The 17,231-nt window shown below is 43.9% G+C and overlaps 1 protein-coding gene across 1 annotated transcript in view; it reads right to left on the bottom strand.

Moving 5' to 3' along the window:
- LOC112077193 (contactin-5-like) overlaps positions 1-16,996 on the bottom strand; it is a gene marked incomplete at its 3' end in the record, with an annotated part of 34,162 nt that extends 17,166 nt beyond the window's left edge. Inside the window, exon 1 of the mRNA XM_024143754.1 lies at positions 16,880-16,996. Within this exon, the coding sequence (XP_023999522.1) occupies positions 16,880-16,996 (117 nt within the window). The remainder of the gene's footprint in view (positions 1-16,879) is intronic.
- Positions 16,997-17,231: the final 235 nt, after the last annotated feature.

Here is a 17,231-nt window from a genome sequence, read left to right as displayed (position 1 = left end):
TAACAAGCAGAAAACGCCAAAACAGGAGCACCGCCTAACAGCAGAAAACCGCGCCAAAACAGCAGGCACCGCCTAACAGCAGAGCACCGGCCTAACAGCAGAGCACGCCTACACAGCAGGAAAAACCGCCAAACCAAAACAGAGCACCAGCCTAAACAGCAGTAGCACCGCTAAACAGCAGAGCACCGCCTAACAAGCAGAGCACCGCCTAACAGCAGAGCACCGGCCCAAACAGCAGAGCACCGGCAAACAGCAGAGCACCGGCAAACAGCAAGAGCACCGCCTACACAGACACGAACAGCACGACGCCAACAGTCGTACCCTAACAGTCTAGCACCGCCTAACAGCAGAAGCACGCGCCTAACAGCCAGGTAAACACCTACTATATGGAACCTGGAGCTGATAAACATCCTACTATATGGAAAAGCCCTGGGCTGCATAAAACATCATACATATAACGAACTGTGAAGCCCAGAACACACTAGCAACCTGGGCTGTAACATCTCGCTACTACAACGACCCTCAGAACCGGTCATAACATCCTACCATTCCGACCCACCGTCTCAATACGCGTACTATTACTCTGGGACCGTCACTATTGGACGGCTGATAACACCTACTCTAATGAAGGGCGATACTCTATGGGAACCTGGGCTGTTTATCTATATAACTGTGAGTCAGAATCCTTACTATCTGAGAACCTGGGCTGACTAAACATCTGCGACTATCTGGACACCTGGGCTGAATAAAATCACCTACTATCTCCGGATCCTGGGCTGATCAAATCCTACATACTCACTAACTGCGATAAAATCTACATATGGAGAACCTGGTGGCTGTAACACCACTCTGAAACCGCTGAAATACCTTACTATACTAATACCTGCGCTCATAACAAATATCCTCTAGATGAAAACGTCCACTGACAGAACCCTCTTATCGGAACACTGCTGGGCTGACTAAAATCTACCTTAACTGTAAACCTTGGGCGTGATAACAAGATCTCTGATACAATCCGTCATGAACGTGGCTGTATAACTCATATTTGGAACCTGGGCTGCATACATCCTACTAATGAAGAACCTGGCTGAAAAATCCTACTATCTGGCAAACCGTGGGCTAGATTAAACATCCCTTCACTACTAACTGGGAAACCTGGGCTTGACCAAAACATCCTACTATCGGGAACTGGGCAAATAACTTATCCTACTATATGGAACCTGGGCATGATAAACATCGACTATATATGACCCTGCGCCTGCCATAAACATCCTACTATCTGGAACGCCTGGCGTGATAAATACCTACTATATGGAACCTGGGCTGATAACATCCTACTAATATGGAACCTGGGCTGATAAACATCCTACTATGCTGGAAACCTGGCGCTGCTAAATATCCTACTAATCTGGTACCTGGCTGATAAACATCCTCACTATCCTGGAACCTGGGCTGATAAACATTCCTACTATCTAGTCGACCGGTTGGGCTGATAACATCCTATTATCTGAACCTGGGCTGTAAACATCCTTCTAACTGAAACCTGGGCTGATAAATATCATACTATCTGGACCTGGGCTGAACATCCTACTATCTGGAACCTGGGCTATAAACATCCTACTATATGGAACCGGGCTGAAACATCCTACTATCTGAAACTGGGCTGATAAACATCCTACTATCTGTAACCTGGGCTGATAAACATCCTACTATCTGTAACCTGGGCTGATAAATATCATACTATCTGGAACCTGGGCTGATAAACATCCTACTATATGGAACCTGGGCTGATAAACATCCTACTATATGGACCTGGGCTGATAAACATCCTACTATATGGAACTGGGCTGATAAACATCCTACTATCTGGAACCTGGGCTGATATAAACATCCTACTATATGGAACCTGGGCTGATAACATCCTACTATATGGACCTGGGCTATAAATTTATATGGAACCTGGGCTGATAAACTCCTACTATATGGAACCTGGGCCTATGGACCCCCATAATGCTACACTAAGGTGTACTTCTCCTCAATGTGGAATATTATGTTCTTCTTTGCGACCCAAATGGCACTCTATCAAATCAAATCAAATCAATTTTATTTTATATAGCCTTCGTACATCAGCTAATATCTCGAAGTGCTGTACAGAAACCCAGCCTAAACCCAAACAGCAAGCAATGCAGGTGTAGAGCACGGTGGCTAGGAAAAACTCCCTAGAAAGGCAAAACCTAGGAAGAAACCTAGAGAGGGAACTATATTCCTTATAAAGTGTACTAACTTTTGACCATGAACCCTAGGTGATATATAGGGACACAGCCCAGTGACAGTTGAACCTGCATAATGTACTTAATAAGAATATCCATCACCTACATCTACGTCTGGTCCTCATTCCCAGTCAATAGCACCTTTAACTTGCCCCCATTTCATATGCTACAGCTTTGTTCACTTGACTATGCCTCCTGTCCTCTGCACAGTCACAAATCTGCATTCCCAAATGGCACCCTATTCCCAATATAGTGCACTACTTTTGAACAATTCCTTATGGGCCTGGTCAAAAATAGTGCACTAGGGTGCCATTTGACACTTAGCCAATTCTCTATCCCACTACTCTTCAGATAGAGCCGAAGGTGCTCTCTCAGATGACAAACATTCCACGCTAATATGGTGGTAACATGGGTGGAGATTGATGAAGTTTTGTAGCAGCATTGTAAAGAAGAAGAGGGACAGCAGATGTTCCTAAACATCCCTGATGGCTTCATGGGGAATTGGATGGAGACTGAAGGTTAATGATCATTACTGCTCTCTATGGAGACCACAGCTTCGTAATCATTCATTCCACACTGCTGCAGATAAGAGAAAAAACTCCCATGCAGGCACCACAACACACCTAACTAAAACCACAACAGAACTGCCTGCTCACAACAATACAGTCCATCAGCTTGCGATAATGCTGCAGTAACAGGTGTGTCCCTTGTTAAAGCAGGTCATCTGAAACAAACTCCACTAACTGACATTTGGTAAGCATCATCTTGTAGAGACGGTACCAAATATTACCCACATTGTCCACTAAATAACAGCTAAATATGAACTGAAACTGACTACTGTATAAACCAAATCACTGCAGAAGGGAAACTACTTCCCTTCACAAGAAGAAACTACATAGAATCAAAATAAATAATCATTTATTTGATTCATATAAACGTTTTACATTGTAGAGGGGGATATAGCAATTGTTTTGATATGCAATTAACCATAACAGTATGCCAGAACCCACTATTATGTTGGGCTGATGTCATGCATGTATGTTTTGGTGATATCATATGATTATGTTGGGCTGATATCCATTATGATTATGTTGGGCTGATATCCATATGATTATGTTGGGCTGATATCCATATATTATTTTGGTGATCCATATGATATATGTTGGGCTGATTATTGTTATGTCGGGCTGATGTTCCATATGATTATGTTGGGCTGATATCCATAGTGTGTGTATGTTTTGATAGATGTGATTATGTTGGGCTGATGTCTCTATGTTTGATTATGTTGGCGGGATATCTATATGATTATGTTGGGCTGATATCATACATGATTATGTTGGGTGATGATGTCTATTGATTATGTTGGGCCTGATATCTATGTGATGTATGTTGGGCTGATATCCATATGATTATGTTGGGCTGATATCTATGTGATTATGTTGGGCTGATACTATATGATTATGTTGGGCTGATATCCATATTGATTATGTTGGGCTGATATCTATATGTTATGTTGGGCCTGATTCCATATGATTATGTTGGGCTGATGTCCATATGATTATGTTGGGCTGATATCTATGTGATTATGTTTGGCTGATGTCCATATGATTATGTTGGGCTGATATTGATGTGATTATGTTGGGCTGATATCTATATATTAGTTGGACTGATATCCATATGATTATGTTGGGCTGATATCTATGTGATTATGTTGGGCTGACGTCCATATTATTATGTTGGGCTGATATCCATATGATTATGTTGGGCTGATATCCATATGATATGTTGGGCTGATATCCATATGTTATGTTGGTGTATATTGATGTGATTATGTTGGGCTGATATCAATATGATTATGTTGGGTTTCATATGATATGTTGGGCTGATGTCCATATGATTATGTTGGGCTGATATCATATGATTATGTTGGGTGATATTGATGTGATTATGTTGGGCTGATATCCATATGATTATGTTGGGCTGATATCTATATGATTATGTTGGTGCTATATCTATATGATTATGTTGGGCTGATATTGATGTGATTATGTTGGGCTGATATCCATATGATTATGTTGGGCTGATATCTATATGATTATGTTGGGCTGATATCCATATGATGTTGTTGGTGTTATGTTGGTGCTCGCTGATATGTTATTATGTTGGCTGATATCCATATGATTATGTTGGGCTGATGTCCATATGATTATGTTGGCTGGAGTGTTCTATATTATGTGATTATGTGGGCTGAAATATTGATATATATGATTATGTTTGCTGATTATATAATGTGTGGTGATATCTAAATGTGATATATGTGTGGGCTGATATCCATTGATTATGTTGGGCTGATATGATGTGATTATTGTTGGGCCTGATATCCATATGATTATGTTGAGGCTGACTATTATGATAGATGTGGTCCATATTGGTTATGTGGTATCTTGTTATGTTATGTTTTTGGTGTGGTGCCTGATATCCATATGCTATTATGTTGGGTGCATATCCATATGATTATGTTGGGCTGATATCCTATGATTTATGTTGGCTGATATCCATATGTTATGTTGGCTTCCATATTGATGATTGCCTGGTATGGGCTATTATGTGATATGTTGGGCTGATAATCCTTGATTATGTTGGGCTCATATGATGCGTGATATCCATATGATTATGTTGGGCTGATATCCTGATAGCCATCATGATTGTTGGGGCTGGATATCCATATGATAGTTGGGCTGTACTCTATTGATTATCTCATATTGATTGTGCTGTGTGTGTGTGTTGTTGGCTATTATGATTATGTTGGGCTGATATTGATGTGATTATGTTGGGCTTCTATATATTATGTGATTATGTTGATATATGTTCCCTCAGTTGCTTAACAGTTATACAGTATCTTCAATCTCTCTCGAAGCTACCGATCCGGCGTAGCCTATCTCTTATATGATTATGTTGGGCTGATATCCATATGATTATGTTGGGCTGATATCTATGTGATTATGTTGGGCTGATGTCCATATGATTATGTTGGGCTGATATTGATGTGATTATGTTGGGCTGATATCTATATGATTATGTTGGGCTGATATTGATGTGATTATGTTGGGCTTATATTGATGTGATTATGTTGTGCTTATATATGTTCTCCATACAGATTCCTTACAGTATACAGTATCTTCTCTGGAGAGAGGAGCCTCTCACTCACTCCTCATTCATAAACAAATCCTCATTAACCACACATGACATAAGATCACATGTAGTAGCTCCACATAATCATTAGCCACAGTAATTCCTTACATGCTTAGTAATCCACACACATCGTCCATAGACTACGTTCAATCAAGTTGAAACATCTGACAAGTATTCCCCGGCAACGATGAGAGGTACCTAATGAAAGACACATAGAGCACTCTACACGATCATCAGTCATCACACAGGAGACTGGGCAATCTGACTCAGAATGATACCTGGCAACCAGCGTTGGCTGCTTGTGAAGTTGCGGATGTGGAATGTGTCATTGGGTTTTAACTGTCTCTCCCTCGCATGGTGGACAGGTCTCTCTTTTTTTCTCCTGCTTCCATTCCACTCTTCAAACGGGACAGATAAATGGACAATTTGGACATATATGGACGGAATTAATCGAACAAAAGGACCATTTGTGATGTTTATGGGACATATTGGAGTGCCAACAAAAGAATCTCGTCAAAGGTAATGCATGTTTTATATTTTATATCTGCGTTTTGAGTAGCGCCGGCATGGTTGAAATATGCTAATGGTAATGAAATATGCTACATTCTCTTGTTGACATTTTGCTATCATCAGATAATAGCATCTTATGCTTTCGCCGAAAAGCCTTTTTGAAATCTGACATGTTGGCTGGATTCACAACGAGTGTAGCTTTAATTTGGAATCTTATATGTGTGATTTAATGAAAGTTTGATTTTATATAATTTTTTTGAATCTGGCGCTCTACATTTTCAATGGCTATTGGCCAGGTGGGACGCAAGCGTCCCGCTATCCCAGAGAGGTTAACTGTCTCTCCCTCGCATGGTGGACAGGTCTCTCTTTTTTTTTTCCTGCCTCCATTCCACTCTTGCTTTGATGTCCGGACACAGTAAATCAAGGTGAGCTTTTGGTTTTCTGCCCATCAACCTCTCAGCTGGAGCATGTCCTGTTGTTGTTTGTGGTGTGATGCGGTACTGGAACAAGAACCGAGAGAGCTTAGTTGTGATGGTTCCCCCAGTCATCTGTTTGAGCCCCTCTTTCAGTGTCTGCACAGCCCGCTCCGCTAAGCCGTTCAAGGCTGGGTATAACAGAACGCTGTGGAAATGTTTCTCCACATGAATTCTTGGAACAAGTCACAGGGGAAGGTTGTTGCATTGTCAGACACAAAAGAGTCAGGCAGACTATGGATTGCAAACACCTGCCGAAGCTTTGGGATGGTTGTGGTCGCTGTGATGTTGCTCATGATGTGAGCCTCCAGCCACTTGGAGTGTGAGTCCACCATGACAAGGAACATGTGACCCACGAAAGGACAAAGTCTATGTGCAGCCTGGACCATGGGCGGTCAGACCCACAGATGTAGTGGCGCGGGCGGCGCCATCTTCTGGTTGATCTGGCACTCAGAACATGATTTCACTTTGTTTTCTACATCCTGATCCATGTTAGGCCACCAGATGTAAAGATCTGGCTAAACTTTTTCACCCGGTAGCACCAGGTGAGCCTCATGGACTCATCCTGACAGGGACGCGGAACAACCCTATGGACCCCCAGAGTAGTGCAGCCATCCTGCACATCAGCTCAGTTTAACACTTTGCGTAAGGTCCTCAGTCCCTATACCTCTATGATGGGAGGCAACCCTGCATAAGGAATATTTCACTTGGGCAGGAGAGGATCCCGGTCTGTCCTCTGTTTAATTGTTTGGCAGATTCACAGGTGAGTTTGAAATCTCTCCATTAGGAAAGTGTCTCTGGAGGCACCACAGTTGTGGCGGGGCATCTCTGGTAGCGGGAACGGCTGAGCGTGTCCTCGTTTGCATTGTCCTTCCCGCTCTGTACACGATAGTGTACTGGTAAGCTGACGGTGTGAGGACCCAGCCGCTGAAGCCATGTAAGCAATGCATTTTGATTCACTGAAAGTCTCATCAGTGGTTTAGTGGTCAGTGGATATGGTGAGGTACTAAATGAAAGCGTTTCAACAGCAAAGACTATGGCCAGACCTTCCTTGTCTAACTGTGAATAACCCTTCTCAGAACTCCTCAGCGTGTGTGATGCGAATCCAATGGGTTTCTCTGACCTCCATCTGATGAGAGAGTACTGCCCCGACACCACAGGGCGAGGTGTCACATGACATGTTCTGATCAAAAGAACCAGCAGTTGTGCTGATTGTAGTGGTTGCTTCTCTAAAACCTAACCCTAACCCTAACCCTAATCCCTAATCCCTAACCCTAATCCCTACCCCTAACCCTAACCCTAACCCTAACCCCTAAACCTAAACCCTAACCCTAAAACCCTAACCCTAACCCCTAACCCTATGCAATGTCCACCTCCAGAGCCCCCAGCAATGGTATGACCTCCCTGGTGTACATACACAGTCTGATCCCTGCCAATGTGAGGGCGAAAGCCTGTTTTGAACCCCACATTTGTTTGTAGGTCTCTTTACTGATAACAGAGGCAGAGCCCCCCGTGTTAACAACATTCTAAAGATTGATTCAATACATCGTTTGACATGTTTCTACTGACTGTTACTGAACTTTTGGACATTTCGTCAGCTTTTAGGGAATGCACTTCGTGACTTTGGAATTGTTTACCAAACGTGCTAACAAAAGTACCTAATTGGACATAAATAAGGGACATTATCGAACAAATCAAGCATTTATTGTGGACCTGGGATTCCTGGGAGTGCATTCTGATGAAGATCATCAAAGGTAAGGGAACATTTATCATGTAATTTCTGTTTTTTGTTGACTCCAACATGGCGGCTAATATGACTATTGTTCTGAGCGCCGTCTCAGATTATTGCATTGTTTGTTTTTTCCGTAAAGTTTTTTTGAAATCTGACACAGCGGTTGCATTAAGGAGAGGTATATCTATAATTCCATGTGTATAACTTGTATTATCATCTACATTTATGATGAGTATTTCTGTTGAATCGATGTGGCTATGCAAAATCACTGGATGTTTTTGGAACTAGTGAATGTAACGCGCCAATGTAAACTCTTTATCAAACAAAACATACATGTATTGTGTAACATGAAGTCCTATGAGTGTCATCTGATGAAAATCATCAAAGGTTAGTGATTCATTTTATCTCTATTTGTGCTTTTTGTGACTCCTATCTTTGGCTGGAAAAATGGCTGTGCTTATTGTGGTTTGGTGTGACCTAACATAATCGTTTGCGGTGCTTTCGCTGAAAAGCCTATTTGAAATCGGACACTTTGGTGGGATTAACAACAAGATTACCTTTAAAATGATATAAGACACATGAATGTCTAAGGAATTTTAATTATGAGATTTCTGGTTTTTGAATTTGGCGCCCTGCACTGTCACTGGCTGTTGTCATATCGATCCCGGTACCGGGATTGCAGCCCTAAGAAGTGTTAAGATAGGAACGTGATTTTAGGAGTCATAAGAGAGAACTTCTAATCATATCCTTTGCACATTAAGTAGCCACTCCCCAAATAAGGTCAGAGAGCTTGTCACCGTGATGGCACTACCCTTTTCGACCAGAGTGCTTAAAAGGACTGACTAAGAATTAACATATCATACCAAAAGACGTGAGACCGTGGTCCACATGTTGAAAGGGTTAGAAACTCTGAATCTCTCAACCTCAACACTAGATGAGAAGATTACCTCCTCTACCAGACCAGGAAAGCGTGGAGCGTTAGCTACATGTGGGGAATGGTTGAAACGTTGAACCAACACGAGGTGAATGAGATAACCTAATCCACCATACCAGGATACCACGTGTCTGCAGCTGCATGTGTAAAGTGCTTCAGACTAAATTTACGAGGTGGAAGGGAGAAAATCCCATCTCATACAATCATTGGCGCATCTAAAAATCTGCTCTGAAAACAGCTCATACAAGCCAGGGCAACTAAGAAGAAGGACATTGTGACCTCTGGTGGACAACCAGAGCCTTACACCAATCGACCCCTTCCCCATAGAACGATTGATTGGTTTCAAAAGATATAGATAACGGACAAAGACATCCACACGTAAATACATTCATTACTTCTTATTCCAACATGGGCGGTGGTTCGTGTGCAAGGTGTATGATTAATGGGAGTTTTGTCTCATGTAAGTGTGCATGTGTATTCTGTGTTATTATTTAGTTTGTTTGTAAATAATTGATTAAACCCATTTGTGTAGTACTGAATAAGCAGCAAAGTCTGGGGTTCGTGCAGATCCAAGAAAGTTATGTCTGACTGTTCAGAATGAGAACTGATATTCGTATGTGAGTGTTACTGCTATAAAACATACACTGCTCAAAAAAATAAAGGGAACACTAAAATAACACATCCTAGATCTGAATGAATGAACTATTCTTGTTAAATACTTTTTTCTTTACATAGTTGAATGTGCTGACAACAAAATCACACAAAAATTATCAATGGAAATCAATTTATCAACCCATGGAGGTCTGGATTTTTTTTAAATTTTTTATTTATTTCACCTTTATTTAACCAGGTAGGCCAGTTGAGAACAAGTTCTCATTTGCAACTGCGACCTGGCCAAGATAAAGCATAGCAGTGTGAACAGACAACACAGAGTTACACACTGAGTAACACATAAAACATAGTCAAAGTAACATGGTAGAAAAAAAAAAATCTATATACAATGTGGTGCAAAAGGCATGAGGTAGGCAATAAATCGAATAATTACAATTTAGCAGATTAACACTGGAGTGATAAATCATCAGATGATCATGTGCAAGAAGAGATACTGGTGTGCAAAAGAGCAGAAAAGTAAATAAATAAAGCAGTATGGGGGTGAGGTAGGTAAATTGGTGGGTAGTTTACAGATGGACTATGTACAGCTGCAGCGATCGGTTAGCTGCTCGGATAGCAGATTTTTAAAGTTGTTGTTGAGGGAGATAAAAGTCTCCAACTTCAGAGATTTTTGCAATTCGTTCCAGTCGCAGGCAGCAGAGAACTGGAAGGAAAGGCGTCCAAATGAGGTTTTGGCTTTAGGGATGATCAGTGAGATACACCTGCTGGAGCGCGTGTTGCGGGTGGGTGTAGCCATCGTGACCAGTGAACTGAGATAAGCGCGGCACTTTACCTAGCATAGCCTTGTAGATGACCTGGAGCCAGTGGGTCTGACGACGAACATGTAGCGAGGGCCAGCCGACTAGGGCATACAGGTCGCAGTGTGGGTCGTATAAGGTGCTTTAGTAACAAAACGAATGGCACTGTGATAAACTGCATCCAGTTTGCTGAGTAGAGTATTGGAAGCTATTTTGTAGATGACATCGCCGAAGTCGAGGATCGGTAGGATAGTCAGTTTTACTAGGGTAAGTTTGGCGGCGTGAGTGAAGGAGGCTTTGTTGCGGAATAGAAAGCCGATCTTGCTTTGATTGGATTGGAGATGTTTGATATGAGTCTGGAAGGAGAGTTTGCAGTCTAGCCAGACACCCTAGGTACTTATAGATGTCCACATATTCTAGCGGAACCGTCCAGGGTGGTGATGCTAGTCGCGCGTGCGGGTGCAGGCAGCGAACGGTTGAAAAGCAGCATTTGGTTTTACTAGCGTTTAAGAGCAGTTGGAGGCCACGGAAGGAGTGTTGTATGCATTGAAGCTCGTTTGGAGGTTAGATAGCACAGTGTCCAAGGAAGGGCCGGAAGTATATAGAATGGTGTCGTCTGCGTAGAGGTGGATCAGGGAATCGCCCGCAGCAAGAGCAACATCATTGATGTATACAGAGAAAAGAGTCGGCCGAGAATTGAAACCCTGTGTACCCCATAGAGACTGCCAGAGGACCGGACAACATGCCCTCCGATTTGACACACTGAACTCTGTCTGCAAAGTAGTTGGTGAACCAGGCAAGGCAGTCATTAGAAAAACGAGGCTACTGAGTCTGCCGATAAGAATATTGGTGATTGACAGAGTCGAAGCCTGTGCCAGGTCGATGAAGACGGCTGCACAGTACTGTCTTTTATCGATGGCGGTTATGATATCGTTGTAGTACCTTGAGCGTGGCTGAAGTGCACCCATGACCGGCTCGGAAACCGGATTGCACAGCGGAGAAGGTACGGTGGGATTCGAGATGGTCAGTGATCTGTTTGTTGACTTGGCTTTCGAAGACCTTAGATAGGCAGGGCAGGATGGATATAGGTCTGTAACAGTTTTGGTCCAGGGTGTCTCCCCCTTTGAAGAAGGGGATAGACCGCGGCAGCTTTCCAATCCTTGGGGATCTCAGATGATACGAAGAGAGTTGAACAGGCTGGTGATAGGGGGTGCGACAATGGCGGCGGACAGTTTCAGAAATAGGGGGTCCAGATTGTCAAGCCCAGCTGATTTGTATGGGTCCAGGTTTCCAGCTCTCAGAACATCTGCTATCTGGATTTGGGTAAGGAGAAGCGTGGGAGGCTTGGGCGAGTAGCAGCGGGGGGCGGGGCTGTTGGAGTCGCCAGGAGGAAGGCATGGGCCAGCCATTGAGAAATGCTTGTTGAAGTCTTCGATATTCACGGATTTATCGGTGGTGACCGTGTTACCTAGCCTCAGTGCAGTGGGCAGCTGGGAGGAGTGCTCTTGTTCTCCATGGACTTTACAGTATCCAGAACTTTTTGGAGTTAGAGCTACAGGATGCAAATTTCTGCTTGAAAAGCTGGCCTTTGCTTTCCTGACTGACTGCGCGTGTATTGGTTCCTGACTTCCCTGAACAGTTGCATATCGCGGGGCTCTTCGATGCTATTGCAGTTCGCCACAAGATGTTTTTGTGCTGGTCGAGGGCAGTCAGGTCTGGAGTGAACCAAGGGCATATCTGTTCTTGGTTCTGCATTTTTTGAACGGAGCATGCTTGTTCTAATATGGTGAGGAAGTAACATTTATAAAGAATGACCAGGCATCCTCACTGACATCAGGGATGAGGTCAATATCCTTCCAGGGTACCGGGCCAGGTCGATTGAAAGGCCTGCCGCAGAAAGTGTTTTAGGGAGCGGTTTGACGACCGATGATGAGGGTGTGGTCGTTTGACCGCGCCCAGACCCTGGCGGAACAGGCAATGAGGCCAGTGAACCGCTGAGATCTTGATTGAAGACAGGCAGAGGTGTATTTGAGGGCAGGGTCTAGGGGGTCAGGATAAATGTCTATTAGGGTGCCCAATGTTTACGGATTTTAGGGTTTGTACCTGGTGGGTTCCTTGTAGATGATTTGTGTGAGATTGCAGTCCCCGAAACAGCATCGAAGCCAGCTCCGGAAGGACATGTGACTAGGATTGTTAGGGGACTCGCCGCAGGGTGAGTTGAAGGTGCATCTTGCCCATCACTCCTCTTCAACCAAACGACTACGCTGTAGCTATCCCAGTTTTACACCCACCAAGACGGCCTATCAAACCCTAACCAGCAACAAAACTTCTGAAACAGGCTAGACGCGGGAGTCGATCAAGTTTCACAGCCCAGATGACGCTCCAGGGCACAGCTGGGAGCTGAGGCCGTGGGTCGGATAGCAGGCCGGCAACATGAGAAGACTTAATTCCTGGACGAGACAAGAGATTCAAAGTTTTTGGAGTCACACTCCACAATTAAAGTGGGAAAACGACACTACAGGTCGTTGAGATCTCAACTTCTGAGAGTTAACAAATGCTCCTTTTAAAACAAATCAACAATGAGGAAACTAACCTCGGCAAGTATGCTCGCAATGTAACCTGCCTGAAGAAAAGTACCATTCACGTTGGACCTTCCAGTGCCTGTTATGACCTTCCCTACAATGCCTGGGCACACTGCTCCTTGATGACTGTGCGGATGGGGTCTTTGCCAAACTGACGCGAATCTCCTACCCAGGACCTGAGCTAAAGCAGTCCCCGAAGCCTCGCCAACTCCTGGACCAGTCTGTTCTGGATTGTCCAACGTGGCGTTGGTGACATCTGGAGCACGAGACCATGAGTCAGACGCGAACGGCAATGTGGCGGCGTAAGCAATCAGCGGACTCACCACCACTTCCGATAGCACCGGGGCCAGATGAGCCAGGACAGCCCGCGAACACGTCGCCCTGAGGCTTCATCTGACACGGAATGTCCCAGAATGTTGCTCACATTGGATTCAGGTCTTCCAAGGGCGAACTGGCGTGGTGGCCACTCTGTGCGCAGTTATCCCCCCCAGTAGCACTTCAATGTCTGCCTTCCTCCTTGAAAGCGAACATGCTACCACCACTCCAGGCCATATGAGGTCTAGCAGATGTCTATGACAATAGGAGGCAGCAACCAGCCCAACCGCACCAGCATTAGGGATTGGTCTCACAACGGACGTCTAGGATCATCATCTCGGTTAACTGAATGGCCAGTCAGCTACCTCTGGCAGAGCCCCCATGAGCTGGTGCTCGGTGCATCCGGGGGCGGCCCCCCCGCCCCCCTACACAAGGAAATGCCACCCCACATGACGTGACCGCCCACCAAGCCAAACCTGTCCATGCTGAAACATGAGATGTGCAGGCAGACAGAACGTCACCCGCTCAGATCCAGCATCACGACCTCCCCGTCATCACCACCCACCCGCCCTCCCACGCGATTCTCCAGACTGTCACTCTGATCACTACTGTTGGAATACATTACACGATGGCCTGAAATCCGTAGCGACCTCACGGTGTGCGGGTCCTTGTTGCGTGAACTGCAAACTAACTGTGATGTCCAAAATAACCAAGCAAACAGCGCTACCAGTGCGGGCGACATTTGCCAATCTTCGTGTCTCCTGGCAAATTGGCCTATGCAGCCAAACACGTTTCGGCTACCCCTATCGCACCGACCGCATTCTGAAAAATATTAATTACGAACAGGGCAAACTTTTCCAAACCAGTTCGGCTACCTCGTTCAAACTGAAGCATGTTTAAGACCACAACCCCAAGCCTTGTGAGAACCGGGCACCGACTCAATACCCACCCTTCATGGAGTCATGTCCTCGTACCTTATGAAAGCCAGACCACCCAATAGCACAAAATTTGTGGCCTGCGGAGCTTCACTTTTGCAGGCATTCGGCATGCTCCTTAACTGCCTCCTTCATGCACAAAGGCGGAGGTACTGTGGTGTCCTGCTTGCGGGTTGGGCCCTCCATACGGCCTCACTCCACGATCTCCTGATGTACTTGGCCTGTCTCCTGATTAGCGCCTCCATGAAACTCATGGACACCTACGCCTGACAGACACAGCGAAACCTTCTTGCCACAGCTCGCCCATTGCTTGTGCCATTCCTGGATTAGCTGCAACTTTAAACTCATCTGAGCCCACTTGTCGTGGTTGTAGACTCCGTCTCATGCTACCACTAGAGTGAAAGCACCGCCAGCATTCAAAAATGACCAAAACATCAGCCAGGAAGCATCTATTCCATTTACACAACAGCATGTGAAATTTATTGTCAATCAGTGTTGCTTCCTAAGTGGACAGTTTGATTTCACAGAAGTGTGATTGACTTGGAGTTACATTGTGTTGTTTAAGTGTTCCCTTTATTTTTTTGAGCAGTGTATATATACATTTGAAGTCGGACGTTTACATACACTTACATTGGAGTCATTAAAACTCGTTTTTCAACCACTCCACAAATGTCTTGTTAACAAACTAGAGTTTCGGCAAGTCGGTTAGGACATCTACTTTGTGCATGACACAAGTCATTTTTCCAACAATTGTTTACAGACAGATTATTTCACTTATAATTCACCGTATCACAATTCCAGTGGGTCAGAAGTTTACATACACTAAGTTGACTGTGCATTTTAACAGCTTAGAAAATTCCAGAAAATGATGTCATGGCTTTAGAAGCTTCTGAGGCTAATTTACATAATTTGAGTCAACTGGAGGTGTACCTGTGGATGTATTTCAAGGCCTACCTTCAAACTCAGTGCCTCTTTGCTTGACATCATGGGAAAATTGAAAGAAAACAGCCAAGACCTCAGAAAAAAATTGTGGACGTCCACAAGTCTCGTTTATCCTTGGGAGAAATTTCCAAACGCCTGAAAGTACAACATTCATCTGTACAAACAATAGTACGCAAGTATAAACACCATGGGACCACACAGCCATCAAACAGCTTAGGAAGGAGACACGTTCTGTCTCCTAGAGATGAACGTACTTTGGTGCGAAATGTGCAAATCAATCCCAGAACAACAGCAAAGGAACTTGCGAAGATGCTGGAGGAAACAGGTACAAAAGTATTTATATCCACAGTAAAACGAGTCCTATATCAACATAACCTGAAAGACACCTCAGGAAGGAAGAAGCCACTGCTCCAAAACTGCAATAAAAAATGGGGGGACACATGGGGACAAAGATCGTACTTTTTGAAAAAATGTCCTCTGGTCTGATGAAACATAAATATAACTGTTTTGCCATATTGACCATTGTTATACGTGGAGGAAAAAGGGGGATGCTTGCAAGACGAAAAACACCATCCCAACCGTGAAGCACGGAGGTAGCAGCATCATGTTGTGGGGGTGCTTTGCTGCAGAAGGGACTGGTGAACTTCATAAAATAGATGGCAACATGAGGTAGGAAAAGTATTTGGCTATATTGAAGCAACATCTCAAGACATCAGTCAGGAAGTTAAAGCTTGGTCGRAAATGGGTCTTCCAAATGGACAATGACCCCAAGCATACTTCCAAAGTTGTGGCAAAATGGCTTAAGGACAACAAAGTCAAGYTATTGGAGTGGCCATCACAAAGCCCCGAACTCAATCCTATAGAAAAGTTGTGGGCAGAACTGAAAAAGTGTGTGCGAGCAAGGAGGCCTATAAACCTGACTCAGTTAAACCAGCTCTGTCAGGAGGAATGGGCCAAAATTCACCCAACTTATTGTGGGAAGCTTGTGGAAGGCAACCCGAAACGTTTCACCCAAGTTAAACAGTTTAAGGGCAATGATACCAAATAATTAATTGAGTGTATGTAAACTTCTGACCCACTGGGAATGTGATGAAAGAAATTAAAGCTGAAATAAATCATTCTCTCTTCTATTATTCTAACATTTCACGTTCTTAAAATAAAGTGGTGATCCTAACTGACCTAAAACAGGGATTATTTACTAGGATTAAATGTCAGGAATTATGAAAAACTGAGTTTATATGTATTTGGCTAAGGTGTATGTAAACTTCCGACTTCAAATGTATATCTTCTTGAGTTTAATTTGGGAGATAGTAACTCGTTAACAACTTCTTCCGTGGTGCCCCAAATTCCTAATGAGTTAAATGTTATGTGATTTATTGAATCAGGTAACAATTAAACATAGTTAGTCGAATTAATAAATAACAGTCATCAGACTAGGCGCCGGAAATAGGAAAGTTCTGTTTCATGGAGTGGGGTTAAGAGGGTTAGGGTTAGTGTTTGTGAGAGAGAGTGAGTGAATGTGTCTGTGTGTGTGAGCTAGCGAGGGCAGTGTTGTTGAGAATGGAAGGTTAAAAAATGTCCTTACCTCCCAGGAGGTGACCAGTTCATGCCTGCGGCCGTTCCCTCCACTGACGTTAGCTGGGGCCACCGATGGGACTGGAAGTTTGGGCACAAGAAAACAAAACTTGCCATCACCCGTCATATCTCCTGCAAGACCATAGCTGACTGTTATTGACCAAGTCAATTCAACTCTGCTCAACCCATAGCTTTACTCATTTGAAGAGACTCAAGACCAGTTGAAATGTGGAAAATACAAGCTTCAATACCACAGTATCGGTGACCCATAGCTCTTGTCCCAAGAAACCCAAACGGAATCATAAAAGTAGAGTTATACCAGTATATGCCATTTAGAATACTTTTTATTTATAAAGAACCCA

Source organism: Salvelinus sp. IW2-2015, unplaced genomic scaffold, assembly GCF_002910315.2.
Source record: "Salvelinus sp. IW2-2015 unplaced genomic scaffold, ASM291031v2 Un_scaffold4369, whole genome shotgun sequence".
NCBI lineage: Eukaryota > Metazoa > Chordata > Actinopteri > Salmoniformes > Salmonidae > Salvelinus > Salvelinus sp. IW2-2015.
Note: the sequence above shows the minus strand (reverse complement) of the source record. Positions and strands in the feature narration are given on the sequence as shown.